The 17,564-nt window shown below is 42.0% G+C and overlaps 1 protein-coding gene across 1 annotated transcript; it reads right to left on the reverse strand.

The window, feature by feature from the left end:
* Positions 1–752: 752 nt before the first annotated feature.
* On the reverse strand, positions 753–15,226 carry MALSU1 (mitochondrial assembly of ribosomal large subunit 1). The gene is made up of 4 exons (XM_083376776.1): positions 14,818–15,226; positions 14,021–14,199; positions 10,160–10,241; positions 753–2,456 (listed from the first exon to the last, which is right to left on the reverse strand). Exons 1-4 carry the CDS (start codon positions 15,098–15,100, stop codon positions 2,299–2,301), a joined length of 702 nt encoding a protein of 233 aa, XP_083232902.1. The 5' UTR covers positions 15,101–15,226; the 3' UTR covers positions 753–2,298.
* Between the last annotated feature and the right edge of the window lie 2,338 nt (positions 15,227–17,564).

A 17,564-nucleotide genomic window follows, 5' to 3' on the forward strand; every position in this document is an offset into this window, starting at 1 on the left:
CTTTCTAGAATGAAGATAAAAGAATGTAATAAAAAGAAAGATACAAAAAGGAGTGACTTTAAACCTCATCATAAGAAGTATAAACAAGTTTTTAAATATCTTCATCCCCTATAAGGTTAAACAGATATCAACTTTTCAATTTTGGTGTCAGCAATCATTGCAACAAAGTGCCTTATTTTTATCTTGATCAAATAAACCAATTTGATACTCCTTCTAACAATCTTTAATTCACTCAAATGTTGACAAAATAGGATTTTATTTCTCTTCAATTCTTCTTTATCGAATCACGCACATTTCTTCAAGATTTTAAGAAACTCTTGTATATCTTGTAAAGCAGTGGCCCTCAACTTTTGGGGCACCAGGGACCGGTTCTGTGGAAAGAGGTTTTTCCATGGACCAAAGGGGGCATGGTTTTGCATGGTGCCCACAACCCACAGATGGGGCTTTGCTTGTTTGCACAGCCTGATTGCTTCCATGCCACGGACTGAGGATTGGGGACCCCTGCAGTAAAGCATCCTTTTCCAAATCAGTCTCTTGGCCTGTCATTTATAGTTCCACATTCTTTATTTCCTGTTTGTGATAAAATTTATTCCACTTCTGTCATTCCTTCATTAGCATATTGTAGGAATTGTTTATCCATAAAAGCAGACATCATTGCTGACACTTTATATTGTAGTTACTAACTTCTGATTCTGATCTTCTGATCATTTTTCAAAGATCTTTAATATTTCGAATGTTATAACATTTTGTATCATTTTGTAAGTTGCAGCATTAATTGACATCAAGGTAGCTCCATTTAATTTAGTATGTTTGTTTATATTTGTCATAGACCAGCATGAAACGCATACTTTTTCAAAAAATGCAAAGTAAAATATAGTATTAATAAGATAAATTACTGGCATAGAATTACAAAATATAAAATACTAGGGAAAAATATAATTGAAATCTATAGTAAAAATGTCATAGTTAAGGTAGATAACTGGTTATAAATACATAAACATACTAGACATAATAATTTAAAACTAGGCTAATTTGAAAAGGCCCAATATCTGTTGTAATTAAGATTTGATTGGCATTATTGCAACTATAATCCAACCAACTAGAAGCGAGATACTATAGATTTTTCTTACTTAATGCCTGCCTTAGTGTCCGCAATTATGACCAGTGATAAAAAGTAACTTTATGCCCTATCTTTGCTTTTATGATCTAAGCAGGCCTGTGAAACAAAGGAATGGTAAAGTTAGGTTATAACTACACTTGTGGTTTCAATTAGCAAATTTTCTGGAGTTGCCAGTCCAAATTGTTGCTCAAGGAGGACAACCTGTAAAATGTAGAGTTAATTGGAATGGTATTTTTTAGAAAGAAAAAAAAATGAGAGTTACCGAGTATGGTAACTTCAGATTCAGTAAAGTCCCCCATTACTATTGTGACATGATACCAGTTCAAAGTAAATTCTCTGTACACTAAGTTTCTATTATTGGTACCTATCAGACTTTATGGGGTAACTAACAGCAGATGTTAGGGAAAAAATGCACCAAAATAAAGTTATTAGAATAATTTAAGAACATTTAAAAAAAAACTTTATTCGACTGATGACATAGATAACATAGCAGTCAATGTCACAACAAGCCACTATCCAAAAGACCTAAATATAGATTGGAATTATTTCAAATATCTATTATCCACACGTCAAAAGCTTCGCCTTTCCAACAAGAGCCAGTGTTTTTCCCATGGGCCATTGCTGACTTCCCATTGATAAGTTCTACACAGGTAGTCGTCTACTTAATGAATCACAACTGAGCCCAAAATTTCTGTTGCTAAGTGACAGTTAAGTAAATTTTGCTCCATGTTATGACCTTTCTTGCCACAGCTAAGGGAATCACCGCAGTAGTTAAGTTAGTAACAGGGTTTTTACGTGAATCTGGCTTCCCCATTAACTTTGCTTGTCAGAAGGTGGCAAAAGATGATCACATGATCCTGGGACATTGCAACCGTCAAACCCGAATCAATTGCCACACATTCAAATTCTGTTCACGTGACCATGGGGATGCTGCAACAGTTGTGAAAAACAGTTGTAAGTCACTTTTTAAAGTGCCATTGTAACTGAATCATCACTAAATGAATGGTTCTAAGTGAAGGGTTACCTGTACTTATCAATACTGCCTAATGCTGACACTTGGTAGTTGCAGCTTGATGTGCTCCATTTCAACTTCTTCCCAAGAATTGGCTCAGTAACTCAAGTAGACCACTGCGAGCCACTGGGCAAAATTCTTTCTGATTCTTCGATGTGAGGTTGAATCACTGCTGATTCGAATCTAGCTCAAACACAAAGTCATGAGGTAAAGATTCTGGAACCATCTGTACCAACTGATCGTCATGAGAGCGGAGTGTCCACAACTTTTCCAACTCATAGATTTCTCGTGTCTCTGGCAACATGAAATGGACTACGATGTTGCCTGCAAAAAGATGGAGCAGCACAGTAAGTGAAGAATGAGATTAGTACATCAGACTCTTCTGACCCACCTCAGGTTAAATGCCTTCCATAATGTGGCAGTCCAAGTAAGCAGGAATGGCAAACCCTGGAGCTTCTATGTGTGCCAGTCATGTTAAATTAGGTTTCATGATCTTAAAAATCAGACCATATTAGAACAAGTAGTCCTTGATTTACAACCACAACTGGGACTGGAACTTACCATCACTAAGCAATGCACTTGCTAGATAAAACATTGTACAACTGTATCACTTAGCAATGAAAGTTCTAGTAGTACCAATTGCAGTTGTTAGGCCAGGACATAACCATCATTACAGGAGGATCTCATGCTTTCTCTGCCCTGCCATGCCCCCCTCCACTTCTGCCCTTTTGAACTCTTCCACCCTGAACTCTGTCAAGTATCCCGCTGCCCACAGCCAACCTTTGCTATCTTCTGTTTTGCCACACACTTAACAAAGGTAGTCCTCACCTCATAAGTGATCATTTAACCACTGCTGGAATTTACAGCAGCCTGTAAAGCAACTATGGCCACTGTAAAATGTGGCACCTCTCCCCTCCACAGTGATGTGGCCAAGTTTTGGATTTGGTAACTGGGTCACATTTATGACTGACTGAGGTGTCTCACTTCATGTGACTGCAATTTGTAACTTTTTTGCCAGTTTACAGCAAAATATCCTTTAGGAGAATGGATTCGGATTTACAAGTGTTTTATTCACGTAACAACTGGCGTAAAAAATTGGGTCTCGTCACGAGAGCCTCAATCCATGATTATTACAACATAAATAAAAATTCCCAGTTGCAGTCATAAATACGTAGCTTAGAATAATTTACCTCAATAAATACATAAAAATGTTTTGTGTGGAAAACAAATTACATTTTAGGTCATATTTATGAAAATTCAAAAGTATTCACAAATTTAAGCACCACTGTACTAACTAAGTGACAGATTTATAAAGGCTCATGTGACAGACTTGTATACAAGAACAAGGAGAATCTTGTTTGGTTGTCACTTGAAGATTAAAACAAGTTTTTTATTGAAGAGTTGAGCAGGTTATTCACATGATCTTTTTTTATTAGAACCCAGAAACTATCCAGAAATCTATTAGAAGAAACAATTGCCTTTTCAGATGAATCCTGGTTTAATCTCTGTGCATTTGTGTGCAAATGCATGCAGGCATTCAACTGATGGCAAAGCTTTTAAATCCATATCCATGTCCACAACTCTACAATAAACCAGAGAGCTAACAACAAATTATGTTCTGTTCACATAAGCAATAAAGAAGCAACAGCAGTCACAAAATTATCAGATTGATTTCTCAATTTTTGTAAAAACTGCTAAGTAAATCAATACATGGGTTCTGGATTAGAGATAGCAATTGGAATCACTCCAACAAAATCCAGAAGAGCTATAATTAGTACCAAATCATTTTAGGGGGAAGTATAATCTATGGATTATAATTATGATGAGTTCCTGATGACATTCAATGTCAATTAAAAATACCTAAAATCGCAAGCACTTCCAAGAGGACTATTAAAATCACAAGTTGGATTTTTTTTTATAATTTCAGATTTTCTTAATAGATTGGGAAGTTTAATATAAAAATGTTATCCATTATTTCAAGGGATTTCATTAATTTTCTTATGTTAATTACAATACTTGATGAGAAATGATTCAGTGTCATTTGAAAGAAAATTGAAACCTGTGCCAATTATGTTGCAAATTACATTAAGCAGAAAGAGGTTTTTGATCAATAATCACACCTCTGAATCCACATTTGCAAGACATTTATATTAATAAATTACTATAACCATTGCAAAAACAATAGTGCAAGAAATTACCACATATATGTCTTGGGTCAATCAATCTGAGTTCATAGGTAATATGCTAGTATGCAAACTCAAATATAGTTTGTCATTATGTGAAGCATGGAAAATCCATAGCCCTTTGAAACCTTGTTTTATGTCTGAAACTCTGGAAGTGAGATAAATGATGGAAAATAAGAATGAAGTACAAAATCTCTGGGAGGTGAAGCATTCTCAGTTTGTAAACTCCATCACATATAACCTGATTTTTTTCCCCCGACTGAGAACATTAGTGGTTGCACTGAACAGCAAAGAGTAACCTCTACACTGTACCCAGGATTCCAGTGCTCCCCAATGTACATAATGGAACCAAGTGATCTTAAATAGACTGACGATTAGAGCACATTTGGCAAAAAAGAAGAAAAGATGACGGGACATAAGCTAGAACTGCTATTAAGGCCTACCTTGTGGTGGTAAGAGTGAAGAAGTATAACTATTTCTCTGCCCTTATTGTGTCTGCCAATAATTCCCCAGTGGCCCTGTTTGAACGACTTGGGAGGGAATAATACCAAAATTCACCTAACGTGTCACTGCGAGGAATATGATCCATGTAGCGGACAAAGTCATGCATATTTCCTTTTCATAATTAAAGTACGATCTTTGGAAGAGATGGGGGCTATGTCCTGCCAGTTGCCCTGAGAAGTTTGAACCCATGGAACTTGCCAAAATGGATTAAGGTTCTCAGCTGCTAGTATAGCCATTTTGGGTCTGGGGGGTAGTTAATTCCAAAGAGTGGCCGCACCAGCTCTTAAAGAGGTAGTAGTTGACCACTGCTCAACCCAACAAGCTGGACAGTGGCTCATCTGATGCATGATTTAATTTAATTTAATTTATTGAGATTTTTATACCGCCCTTCTCCCAAAGGGACTCAGGGCGGTTCACAGGGCATAAATATAAACACCAATACAAACATTAAAAAATAATTAAATTAATGCCCAAGTTAAAACCAGAATACTAAAACAAACCAATAAAAAACCCAAGTACCCCCATCAGGCCAGACCCGCTAGTTCAAATAAATGGGTCTTCAACCCGCGACGGAAGGATCGGAGGTCTGATGCCATCCGGAGCTCGACCGGCAGTTGATTCCATAACGCCGGAGCACCCACAGAGAAGGCCCTCCCCCTGGGGGCCACCAGTCGACATTCCTTGACAGGAGGCACCCTGAGGAGGCCCTCTCTGTGGGCGCGCACAGGGCGGAGGGGAGTCGACGCCGGCAGCAGGTGGTCCTCGAGGTATCGCGGACCCATGCCATGTAGGGACTTAAAGATCATAACCAAAACCTTGAACCTTACCCGGAAGACAACTGGCAACCAATGCAGCTCACGGAGCAAAGGTGTAACATGGGAGTACCGGGAAACTCCCAAGACAACTCTCGCGGCCGCATTCTGTACCAGTTGGAGCCTCCGAGTAGTCTTCAAGGGAAGTCCCATGTTAGAGAGCGTTACAGTAGTCTAGGCGAGAGGTCACGAGCGCATGAGTAACCGTACACAAGGCCTCCCGATCCAGATAGGGCCGCAACTGGCGCACCAGGCGAACCTGGGCAAAAGCCCCCCTAGTCACGGCCACTATGTGATCCTCCAAAGTGAGTCGTGAATCTAGGAGGACTCCCAAGTTGCGAGCCCTATCCACAGGGGGTAAAAGCTCACCCCCCATAGAAAGAGGTGGAACATCCCAAGTGTCTCGGGAAGCCGGAATGTACAGCCACTCAGTCTTGTCAGGGTTGGGTTGAAGTCTGTTCCTCCCCATCCAGACCCGAACCGCCTCCAGGCAACGGGACATCACAGCGAGGGCATCACTGGGGTGGTTTGGGGTCGAAATAAAAAGTTGGGTATCATCAGCATATTGATGATACCCAACTCCAAAACCACGAATGATCTCACCCAGCGGCTTCATATAGATGTTGAACAGGAGAGGCGAGAGGACCGACCCCTGAGGAACTCCACAAGCGAGAGTCCTAGGGGTCGACCTCTGCCCCCCTGCCAACACCGACTGCGAGCGTCCCAGGAGATAGGAGGAGAACCACTGAAAAACCGTGCCTCCCACTCCCAATCCCCTGAGACGCTGCAGCAGGATACCATGGTCGATGGTATCAAAAGCCGCCGAGAGGTCTAATAGGACTAGGACAGAGGAATACCCCCTATCCCGAGCCCTCCAGAGATCATTCACCAGAGCGACCAATGCCGTCTCCGTGCTGTGCCCGGGCCTGAAACCCGATTGGTAAGGGTCCAGATAATCCGCTTCATCCAGGACCAGAGGGAGCTGATGCGCCACCACACTCTCAACAACCTTCGCAAGAAAGCGAAGGTTGGAGACTGGACGGAAGTTGTTCAATACAGCTGGGTCCAAGGCAGGCTTCTTGAGGAGAGGTCTCACCACCGCCTCCTTCAAGACGGTGGGGAAATAACCCTCACTCAAAGAAGCAGATATAACCGCCTGGAGCCAGCCTCGTGTCCTCTCCCTAGCTGCGTAAACCAGCCAAGAAGGGCACGGGTCCAATAAGCATGTGGTGGAACTCAGCTTCCCCATAATCCTGTCCACTTCATCAGGGGTCACAGAATCGAACTCCTCCCAGATAACATTGACAAGACCGCCCGTGTCCTGATCGTCAGACTCTGCCCAGCTGGTGTCCAAACCGGTCCGAATCCGAGCGATTTTATCCGACAGATGTTGACCAAACTCCTCGGCACGACCCTGCAAGGGATCCTCCCTCACCTCCTGATTAAGAAGGGAGCGAGTCACCCTAAACAAGGCGGCCGGGCGATTGTCTGCGGACGCGATGAGGGTAGAGAAGTAATGACACCTCGCCTCCCTCATCGCAGCGAGATAAGACCTAATGTAGGTTCTTAACCGCAATCGGTCGGGTTCAGATCGGCTGGACCTCCAGCAGCTCTCTAGGCCCCGTTTCCGCCGCTTCATCTCCCGGAGCTCCGCGGAGAACCATGGAGCTCGCTGGGATCTGCGCCGGGTCAGGGGCCGCAAGGGTACAACCCGGTCGAGTGCCTCAGTGGCTGCCCTTTCCCAGGCTTCCACTAAGGCATCCGCCGAGCTGTGAGCAATGGAGGCAGGTGGAGACCCCAGCGCCGCTTGGAATCTCTCAGGATCCATTAGGCGTCTGGGGCGGTACCATCTAGTTGGCTCCGTACCTCCACGGCGAGGGGTGGCAAAATGGAAGACCAGCCGCAGGAGGTGATGATCGGTCCATGACAGGGGCATAGTAAGTGGAAAGCCCCCACCAAGATCATCCAACCACCGTCCAGATAAGAAAATCAGGTCAAGGGTGTGGCCTCCCTCATGAGTTGGCTCAGAAATTACCTGCGTCAGGTCCATGGCTGTCATGGAAGCCATGAACTCCCGAGCAAGCTCAGATGAACCTCCCAGGGATGGTAGGTTGACGTCTCCCAAAACTATAAGTTTGGGGAACTCAACCACCAACCCTGAGAGGACATCGAGCAGCTCGGGCAGGGCTGCCGCTACGCGACTAGGCGAAATGTACACGAGCAGCAAGCCCAACTGCGCCCCAGAGCCAAATCTCATAAAGAGAGACTCACACCCGACTATCTGAGGAACGGTGGTCTCCCGCGGACATAAGGTCTCCCTAACGATCACCGCCACTCCCCCACCCCTACCCTGAGCTCGAGGCTGGTATAGCACCCGGAAGCCTGGTGGGCAAAGATCAACCAAAGGGACCCCACCCTCTGGGCCCAACCAAGTCTCCGTGATGCAAGCCAGGTCCGCATGCTCACCCTCAACTAAATCCCTAATAAGGGGAGCTTTGTTGACCACGGACCTGGCATTCAGGTACACCAGCCGGAGCTCAGGAGGCTGCACATCCTCGCTCCCGGAACCTCGGGAAAGAAGCAGAGGGTCGGAGCGCCCCACCGCTTGCAAATAGCGGAGACGGCGCTCCCGGTAACGATATGGCCCCCTGTCTATCCGCCTGCTGCCATTCCCCGTCGTGGGAATTGGTAATCCCACGACCCGCTCATGAGCCCCAGAGACAACGACCCCTCGTCGTGAATATCAAAGAAAGAAATCCGAGGCATATTCTACTGTAAAACTTTTAATGAGCAAATAAATCAAAATCTAGCTGACTACATCTCTCGTCAGGCAGAAGAGAAAGTAAGAAGTAGAAGAGTAACTGGGAAACTTTCTAGGCATGCGCACAAAACAGTTTAAAACCATAACATGGCTGGACATGTGAGATTGACTATGGTTACATGATAAGATAGTAACACAGGTGCAGAGAGCAGGGGAAAATGTACAGATAGAAATGAGCTGCTGGCAAAACTAAAAAAACGCAGTGACACGACAGTTTCACCCAATATCCAATTTTCCCTCCTTACGGAAGATAATGGAGAGAATGGTCATGGGGCTGCTGCACAGAACCTTGGATAAAGCAGATTATCAAGAACTCTATCAATTGGAGTTCAGGCCAGGGTTTGGGACTGAGCTGGCATTGATCACATTCATGGATGACCTCAGGTGGGAGAGGGATGGAGGTAGCGTAACTATCTTGGCTCTTCTTGACCTGTCAGTGGCACAGATCATTGATCAGACTGGCTCCAGGAATTGGGGGTGACACTGCATTGTGCTAGTTCTCCTCCTTCCTCCAGGGTCAGTTCCAGTCAGTGTTGATAAGTAGGAGATCAAGGCGTAGCCTGTATTTTGTGGGGTGCTTCGGGGCTCAGTTATCCCTCCTCTTTTATTTAATATTGGCATGAAGCCACTGGGCAAGGTGGTTTGGGTGAAATATCATCAACATGTGGATGACACCTAGGTTTATATCTTTATTCCATGCCCTTTGAATGATGTTGTGCTGTGTCTGGAGGCCTTTTTGGTCTAGATGGGGGAAATAGGCTCTGTGCCAAGCCTAGCAAAATGGAGTGGTTGTGGGTGTTTGGACCTTCCAGAGACAAGGTTCTTCCATCTTTAGTTCTGGATGGGTTGACACCAGCCCAGTCAGACTCCGTAAGCAATCTGAGTCTGCGACTCAGCTGTGACTAGGAAAGCATTTGCACACATTCAGGTTGCACCCATTCCTGGACCAGGAGGCCCTACTCATTCATGCCCTCATAACCTCCTGTTTAAGATTACTGTAATGTGCTCTACACAGGGCTGCTCTTGAAGAACATTTAGAAACTTCAACTGGTGGACAATGCAGCTGCACAGGTAATAAATGGTGTTGGCACATATAACACTACTATGAGCTGTATTGGCTGCTGTTTTATTTCCAGGTGCAATACAAAGTGCTGATTGTCACCTTTAAATCCCTACATGGCTTGGGACAGAGTTAGCCTGCGGCACTGACTTTTTCCAAGAGATTTTGTACTCATCCAATCCGATTGGGTATTCTGATCCCATCAGCCAAAGAGTGGTGTCAACTGGTGGGAGCCAGAAGAAGGCCTTTCCTGCTGTAGCCTCTGCCTTCTGGAATATTATGCACTTAGAGATTGGAATGGCCCCAACCCTGTTGGTTTTCTCCAAAGCTTTGAAAACTTGGCTGTGTACCTGGGCATGAGGCTCCGAATGGATTAAGGATCTGCTGCTTGGCTTTACTATTAGCTAGTTAATCATAGCTGCTGTTTGTATTTTTTATGTTGTGAATGTTGTGATTGTTTTATTGTTTTAAAACAATTACAACAATAAAAACATTGTTAAACAATTAATTTGGAATAATTACATTCTTTTATTTTATCATTGTATTCACCCAGAATCACTTAGTTGAGTTGGGTAGACATGAATGAATGAATAAATGTGAATAAAATCACTTGCACTCTCTACTTTACCAGCAATGACAATATTTACCAAAATCAATGCATAGCCAGTCATCAGTCTCTTTTCCTTCTATCACAACATGAGGATCAGTATCGTTCTTCATCTGCTTGTACTGGAAGACAAGTACAAATAAATATTATTATTTATTATTTCCTGTGAATATCTCTGTGCATATTAAAAATTAATAAGAGTTCATTTAAACTGTTGGGACTTCTGGCAAGATTGTGATACAGCAGGCTGCACATACGCAAGCTCTGTGATAGTTTTAAGGTTTATTTTATAAATACTGAATGGGAGGTTTGTTAACTGAAGCACACAGCATCAGTATCAGCTGTGGTTTGACTGTGATAAGTTATGTTTACTGCAGAAGCACTGTATACTGATAACAAAATATAAAACAAAGCTGGAACTCCAAGCATTTTATCTCATAAAACTAATTTTAGTTCTCTCAACTATAATACAGGCAGTTAGTAAAATTGAGAGTATTTACTGCAGGTAGATGGAAGAATGTTTGAGAAAATAACAAGTAGAGGACTTACTAATCTTATTATCACTTAAATACTAAAAAATTGTCCTTACAAGAAGGGGCTATGGTTGATTAGAAAGACTGGAAGACTGGAATAGTAGATTACATACAAATAAGGAACAAACCAAGCCAAGATCACAGATATTTTTCCCTCCAACAAGACCTTCATCTGACTCTTTACACAATGGCTCAAGCATCCCAACTGAAAGCCCTATGATGAAGTCATCACGACTGGTCATTAGGGTTCACCATGTTTACAATAGTTAAAACTGGAGTAAACCTAGCCAGAGAATTTGCTCTTATGAATTAACAAATTCATGTATGGACAATCAATGACACCCCTGCAGAGTGGGATTGGTCAATGCTGGTAGGTGAGTATACTGAGGATCTAAATGACTCTCCAGCTCCAGGCTTAATGACTGAGAATTCTAATGAATCATCGCCACAGTGAGATCCTATTTAACAGAATACAAGCCTTCTACGAACATTTAAACTGTTCAGTCGGTCCTGCATTTATATCTCATTATGTAGAAATAGGTCCTACTAATTCAATAAACCTTCTATCCCAGTGAGCATAGGATTACTGAGTAAAGTCCAACTTCTTTAACAAGTGTCACATCCTAACAGGATGTGCTAGGATTTTCTTTTCTTTGTCTTTTAGTACCTTCAAGTCAATACTTACTCCTAGTAACTGACTAGACAAGTCCCTGCAATTCCTTTATGGCAAGATTTTGGAAATGGTTTGTCATTGCCTCCTTCACAGGACTGAGAATGTGTGACTGGCCTACTGTCACAGTTGGCTTTAGGCCTAAGATGGAACTACAACTTACATTCAAGTGTGGTGCCTTAACCACTGCATTAAACATCCTCCCTGAAAGGATGCATTTCATTTGCAATATGAAAAGGTTGATTGAATGCCACAATTTTCTAGCCCTAGACGAAGCCCCTGATCCAAATCAATGAGACTTTTTAATCATGACTACACAAGGGCACACCAATAACAATGTTTCTATTTGAAGTTTGATTTAATCTGGATTTAATATTAGCAAAATATTCAAACTTGGTTTTGAGTTAAATATCTTCATGCACTGCTATTTTCAACATGTGGAGTTGGCCACAATTAACATTTCCACATTTCTTAAGAATTACTGAACTTAATATTAGTTACACAGGTGAAATATGTTGCCAATTAATATGAAATATCTTTTAAAATTCAGCAAATAAGAATCACCACCACACAATAACATACATTAACCATTTGGAAGATATTTTAATTCACACACGTTCAACTTTTGGCTCACTTGGGCCACATTGACTGAAGAGGAATTAATTGTCTTGGGCCACACATAAGATATATAATATAGTTAATGTATATAAATATTAAACTTCCTCTGGGGGAGTTCTTGCGGGGGCTGCATTACCAGCTGTCTAGGGCTATACCTGTCTTAAATTATGAGGCAGGGTATATATATTGGCTTATTCCATGAAAAAGACCTTGCTATTGTAGGAATGCAGTAAAAAATTAAAAATTTGAAACATATATCTGCTGAAAAAAAATCTGCATTATGCTTAAAATTTATAAACATTCACATAACAGGCTTTATTTCCCAAGCAGTCAAAACTAATCCTTCTTTAATTGCAGCTTAGAAATACAATCTGCTTCAGTATACAGGTGAAACTCAAAAAATTAAAATATCGTGCAAAAGTTCATTTATTTCAGTAATGCAACTTAAAAGGGGAAACTAATATATGAGATAGACTCATTACATGCAAAGCAAGATAGTTCAAACTGTGATTTGTCATAATTGTGATGATTATGGCATACAGCTCATGAAAACCCCAAATCCACAATCTCAGAAAATTAGAATATTGTGAAAAGGTGCAATATTCTAGGCTCAAAGTGTCCCACTCTAATCAGCTAATTAAGCCATAACACCTGCAAAGGGTTCCTGAGCCTTTAAATGGTCTCTCAGTCTGGTTCAGTAGAAATCACAATCATGGGTAAGACTGTTGACCTGACAGTTGTGCAGAAAACCATCATTGACACCCTCCATAAGGAGGGAAAGCCTCAAAAGGTAATTGCAAAAGAAGTTGGATGTTCCCAAAGTGCTGTATCAAAGCACATTAATAGAAAGTTATGTGGAAGGGAAAAGTGTGGAAGAAAAAGGTGCACAAGCAGCAGGGATGACCGCAGCCTGGAGAGGATTGTCAGGAAAAGGCCATTCAAAAGTGTTGGGAGACTTTCACAAGGAGTGGACTGAGGCTGGAGTCAGTGCATCAAGAGCCACCACACACGGACGGATCCTGGACATGGGCTTCAAATGTCATATTCCTCTTGTCAAGCCGCTCCTGAACAACAAACGTCAGAAGCGTCTTACGTAGGCTAAAGAAAAACAGACCTGGTCTGTTGCTCAGTGGTCCAAAGTCCTCTTTTCTGATGAGAGCAACTTTTGCATCTCATTTGGAAACCAAGGACCCAGAGTCTGGAGGAAGAATGGAGGCACACACTACAAGATGCTTGAAGTCCAGTGTGAAGTTTCCACAGTCTGTGTTGATTTGGGGAGCTGTGTCATCTGCTGGTGTTGGTCCACTGTGCTTCATTAAGTCCAGGGTCAACGCAGCCATCTACGGGGAGATTTTGAAGCACTTCATGCTTCCTTCCGCAGACGAGCTTTATGGGGATGCTGACTTCATTTTCCAGCAGGACTTGGCATCTTCCCACACTGCCAAAAGCACCAAAACCTGGTTCAATGACCGTGGGATTACTGTGCTTGATTGGTCAGCAAACTCGCCTGACCTGAACCCCATAATCTATGGGGCATTGCCAAGAGAAAGATGAGAGATATGAAACCGAACAATGCAGAAGAGCTGAAGGCCGCTATTGAAGCATCCTGGTCTTCCATAACACTTCAGCAGTGCCACAGGCTGACAGCCTCCATGCCACGCCACATTGAGGCAGTAATTGCTGCAAAAGGGGCCCAAACCAAGTACTGAGTACATATGCATGCTTATACTTTTCAGAGGTCGATATTGTTCTATGTACACTCCTTGTTTTATTGATTTCATGTAATATTCTAATTTTCTGAGATTGTGGATTTGGGGTTTTCATAAGCTGTAGTGTACACCATAATCATCACAATTCTGACAAATCACGGCTTGAACTATCTTGCTTTGCATGTAATGAGTCTATCTCATATATTAGTTTCCCCTTCTAAGTTGCATTACTGAAATAAATGAACTTTTGCACAATATTCTAATTTTTCGAGTTTCACCTGTAGTCAGCACTCATGTTGCAGTATCTACCTCTCTCCAATTGTAGCTTGTAAAAATTCTTCCATATTTCTAAAAGAATAAAAACGCCGTACCATTTTTACCAAATATTGTGCCATGGCATGAAGATGTCTTGTAGAAGATCCACTGGAAATTATAAAATAATTGCTGTATTTTATTTCTGGAGGCAAATTGATAACACAAATATCTTTGGCATTTTCTTGTCTCATAAGTGATATCATATCATCAATGCTGAATACTGAAGGAACAGAGTCTGAAAGAGACAATGCTTAAATGATTAAAATGTAAATTATGTACAAAGATAAGAGGTGAAAGATCCTGAACTAGAACTTAACAGGTAGAAAAAGCAGTTCTTGACCTCTCTCTCCCCAGTTTCCTTTGTTACACCTAGAATGAACATCCAATTTTCTAAAAACTACAAAGGCATGTAAAATCATAATTTGTTGTCATCCAGTATTGGCAGGAGTGAAATTGACATCAGGTAGATTCCTCGCTCCTGTTTCACCTTAATGATAGGCAGCACCATCTCTGTGTTGTTATTACCCAGTGTCCCTGCCCTCTGCAAGCCCACCTTTGCACGCATAAAGTATTCTCTGGGTTGGTCATCAGGATTTAGCTAAATCTGTCGGTTTAGCTACAAGTCAGGAATTTAGACTGCAACACCCCGCCATTACTGTGCAAAATAGCTATATTTCCACTGATTTACATCTTCCAGAGCCGTGAGGAGAAAATAAATACATCGCCTGCCTAATCGTCAAGCCAGCTGCGTCCGCCGTATAGTAAGGCTATTAAAGCCTTGCTACTAAACGGGACGCAAGGTCGACTGGGCTGCGACATTTCTTCACCGAACGACTCCCAGCTCCATCGATACCTGAACTGATGCTCGATTCCTGCCCATCTCTATCCGCTTCTTGCAAGTTTTGAAACTCCGTTCCGGCGCCTTCTTCTCTACCCAACAGCTCAGATTTCCCTACGGTGCTAAACGTTCGCAATCCTACCCGGGACATCCAAGAGGGAAAGACGGAAGCCGCTGCGGCCTCTCGGGTCATGGCATCAACCCATCCGTGGGCACCTTTGGCGCTTCCGGTCGCAGCAACGCTTCCCGGAGACTTCAGAGTCTGCAACAGCCGCAGACAGAGGCTCCCTCGCCACATGGCGCCTCGCGATTCCACGGGAAAAAAATCCGGAAGGGGCAACAGAACCGTCCCCAAAAGGAATCTAGCCAGGAAACTCCCTCTCCTCCCTGATTGGAGGATGTATATTCAATAGCTTTTAGGGATTGGCTGCGGTTGTCACGTGACAGACAGGACTGCTGGCGCAGGCGCTGTTTGGTTAAGCAACGCTAGGATGGAAAGGGCTTCGGAGTATTTTATTAAATCCAGGGCCAGAATATCTGAGCTTCACAAAGACCAGGACAATCTCTTTACTGCCATCTATTGGTCATCTTTGTATTTGCAGCCGATACATTACAACCTTCGTGGTGAATATTTTTCCTGGGAGCCAGCTTTGCTGTTATCGACTCTGAAGATTTTTGATCATTGGAATGTCATATGTTTCAGAAAGGAAGGTGAGACTAGAGTTTAAGATGGATGCCTGGATAGGTGCATCAGCTGCTTCCAAGTGCTACATAACGTTAGACTTTTTAAATTATTCTTTTGGAATTCTGTAGGATAGGAGATACCTTCACATTTTCAATATCAATGTCTGATAATCCTTAGCATTTGTCCAGCCTTAGCTTTCTTTTTGAAGTTCACTGATTTGCAGGAGTTGTGTTTATTTACAAATGTACAAAATAAATGTAGCAAAATCTGCACAGCTTATGCATATAGACAAGTCTTTTATTCTCTTCCAGATCAGAACCTCTAGACCAATAGTGGGTGCTTTCTAATTCTTTTGACCCCAAGGGGTGGGAAGTTAAAAGTCGGAAGAGGGCTTGGCTTTTGAGGTAGGCAGGACCAAATCCTCTTGCATGCTCATTCATGTACACACACAGGTGGAGAAGTGGTACAAATATTAACATATGTGCATCATTCTCCACATGTAATTCATGTCTGTCAAAGGAAAAATTCTCTTGCTTCAGATCCATGCATGCCATGGAGTTTTATACTGCTCACAAAAGGTCCACTTCGAATACAAGTTCACATGAGCCCCATCCTGAAAATCAAAATAAAATATATCTTTCTTCCTGAGACAAAATTTGGACACCAAGCACTGTGCTTATTGAAACATCCATATTATCTATAGAGGAGACAGACCAGCAGTATGAGTGCCATTTTTACTCCAAACAAATAATTTACAGGTCGTTCTTGACATATGACCACAACTGAGCCCAACATTTCTGTTGCTAAGTGAGACATTTGTTAAGTGAGTTTTGTCCCATTTTACAACATTTTTTGCCACAATTGTTAAGTGAATCTCTTCAGTTGTTAAATTAATAACACAGTTGTTAAGTGAATCTGGCTTCCCCATTGACTTTGCTTGTCAGAAGACTGCCAAATGTGATCTCATGACCTCAGCACGTTGCAACCGTCATACATATGAATCAGTTGCCAAGCATTTGAATTTTGAACACGTGGCCTTGGGGATGCTGCAATGGTCATAAGTGTGAAAAACTCTCATGTCATTTTTTCCCCAGTGCCATTGTAATTTTGAATAGTTACTAAACAAACTGTTGTAAATTGAGGACTACCTGTATTATGTTTTCTAATACGTTTAGTATAAACCGGAATAGCAAGTGTTCTTTTGTGCTGGGATTCATCTGACTAAAAGTGCATTCCTTTGCGCACTTGTTTGATGAGATCTGTGAATCCAATCATTGGGTTTCTAAATGGCTTAACCTGCTGTTCAAGCCAAGTCATAAAATAATGCAGGACAACATCATACTAAGATAATACTGTATTTTGTTGGGGAAAGTGTTGGATAGCCACAGATAAATAGATAGATAGTATGGAAGAATTTAAGCAATTTCAATATTAATAAATGTTTTAGTATGAAGCTTTTGAGTACAGGAAGAGTTTAACCTGTAGCAACAAATATTTAGCACCAAGAAGGCTTTGTAATCAATCATGTTTTTAATTCCTCATTGCTTGAAAATAAGTACATTCTATTTTCTTTGTTTTTCAGGTCTTGTCCTGAAGTGTTACTGAACTTGTCTTTGTGTTATTTGACCTGCGTTTTCAAACCTATAATAAATTTTGGAGACTGAAATACTGAGATATCCTCCTTTAGTAGAGAAAACAGATTTCAACTTGTATCTCAAGGGCCAAGTGAGAAGGGAGAGAAAATGAGTAAATCAACATCAGGATAAAAATAAATTCAGAAGTTCCCTCTTAAAAGTCTTTTCTCCCACAAGTCCACCTAATCTTTCATAACAGTTCTAAAAAGATACATATTGAGGAAGTAAAGACAGCTATTGCTAGACATTGCCACTGTTATTGTATGCAGGCACCTGCATAGCAACAGCCACCAGGGGGCGTTGGCCTGAATGGTTTTGGCGGGAAACCCAGTTTCGGCGGGAAACCTAGTGCCAACCCCATTGGCTGTCTGCTTACCTGGCTAGGTATTTAAGGAGGCCAGATAACCCTCATTCTTCAGTACGCTACCCCCCCCAATAAAGAG

The sequence above is a fragment of the Vipera ursinii genome, assembly GCF_947247035.1.
Source record: "Vipera ursinii genome assembly, chromosome: Z".
Classification (NCBI taxonomy): domain Eukaryota; kingdom Metazoa; phylum Chordata; class Lepidosauria; order Squamata; family Viperidae; genus Vipera; species Vipera ursinii.

Coding starts and splice junctions, on each gene's coding strand:
- MALSU1 (XM_083376776.1), bottom strand. CDS start 15,100: ATGTGGCGAGGGAGCCTCTGTCTGCGGCTGTTGCAGACTCTGAAGTCT. Junction 10,242..14,020: donor CACAATATTTGGTAAAAATG/GTACGGCGTTTT, acceptor CTTGTCTTCCAG/TACAAGCAGATGAAGAACGA. Junction 2,457..10,159: donor CTGGCTATGCATTGATTTTG/GTAAATATTGTC, acceptor ATCTTTTTGCAG/GCAACATCGTAGTCCATTTC.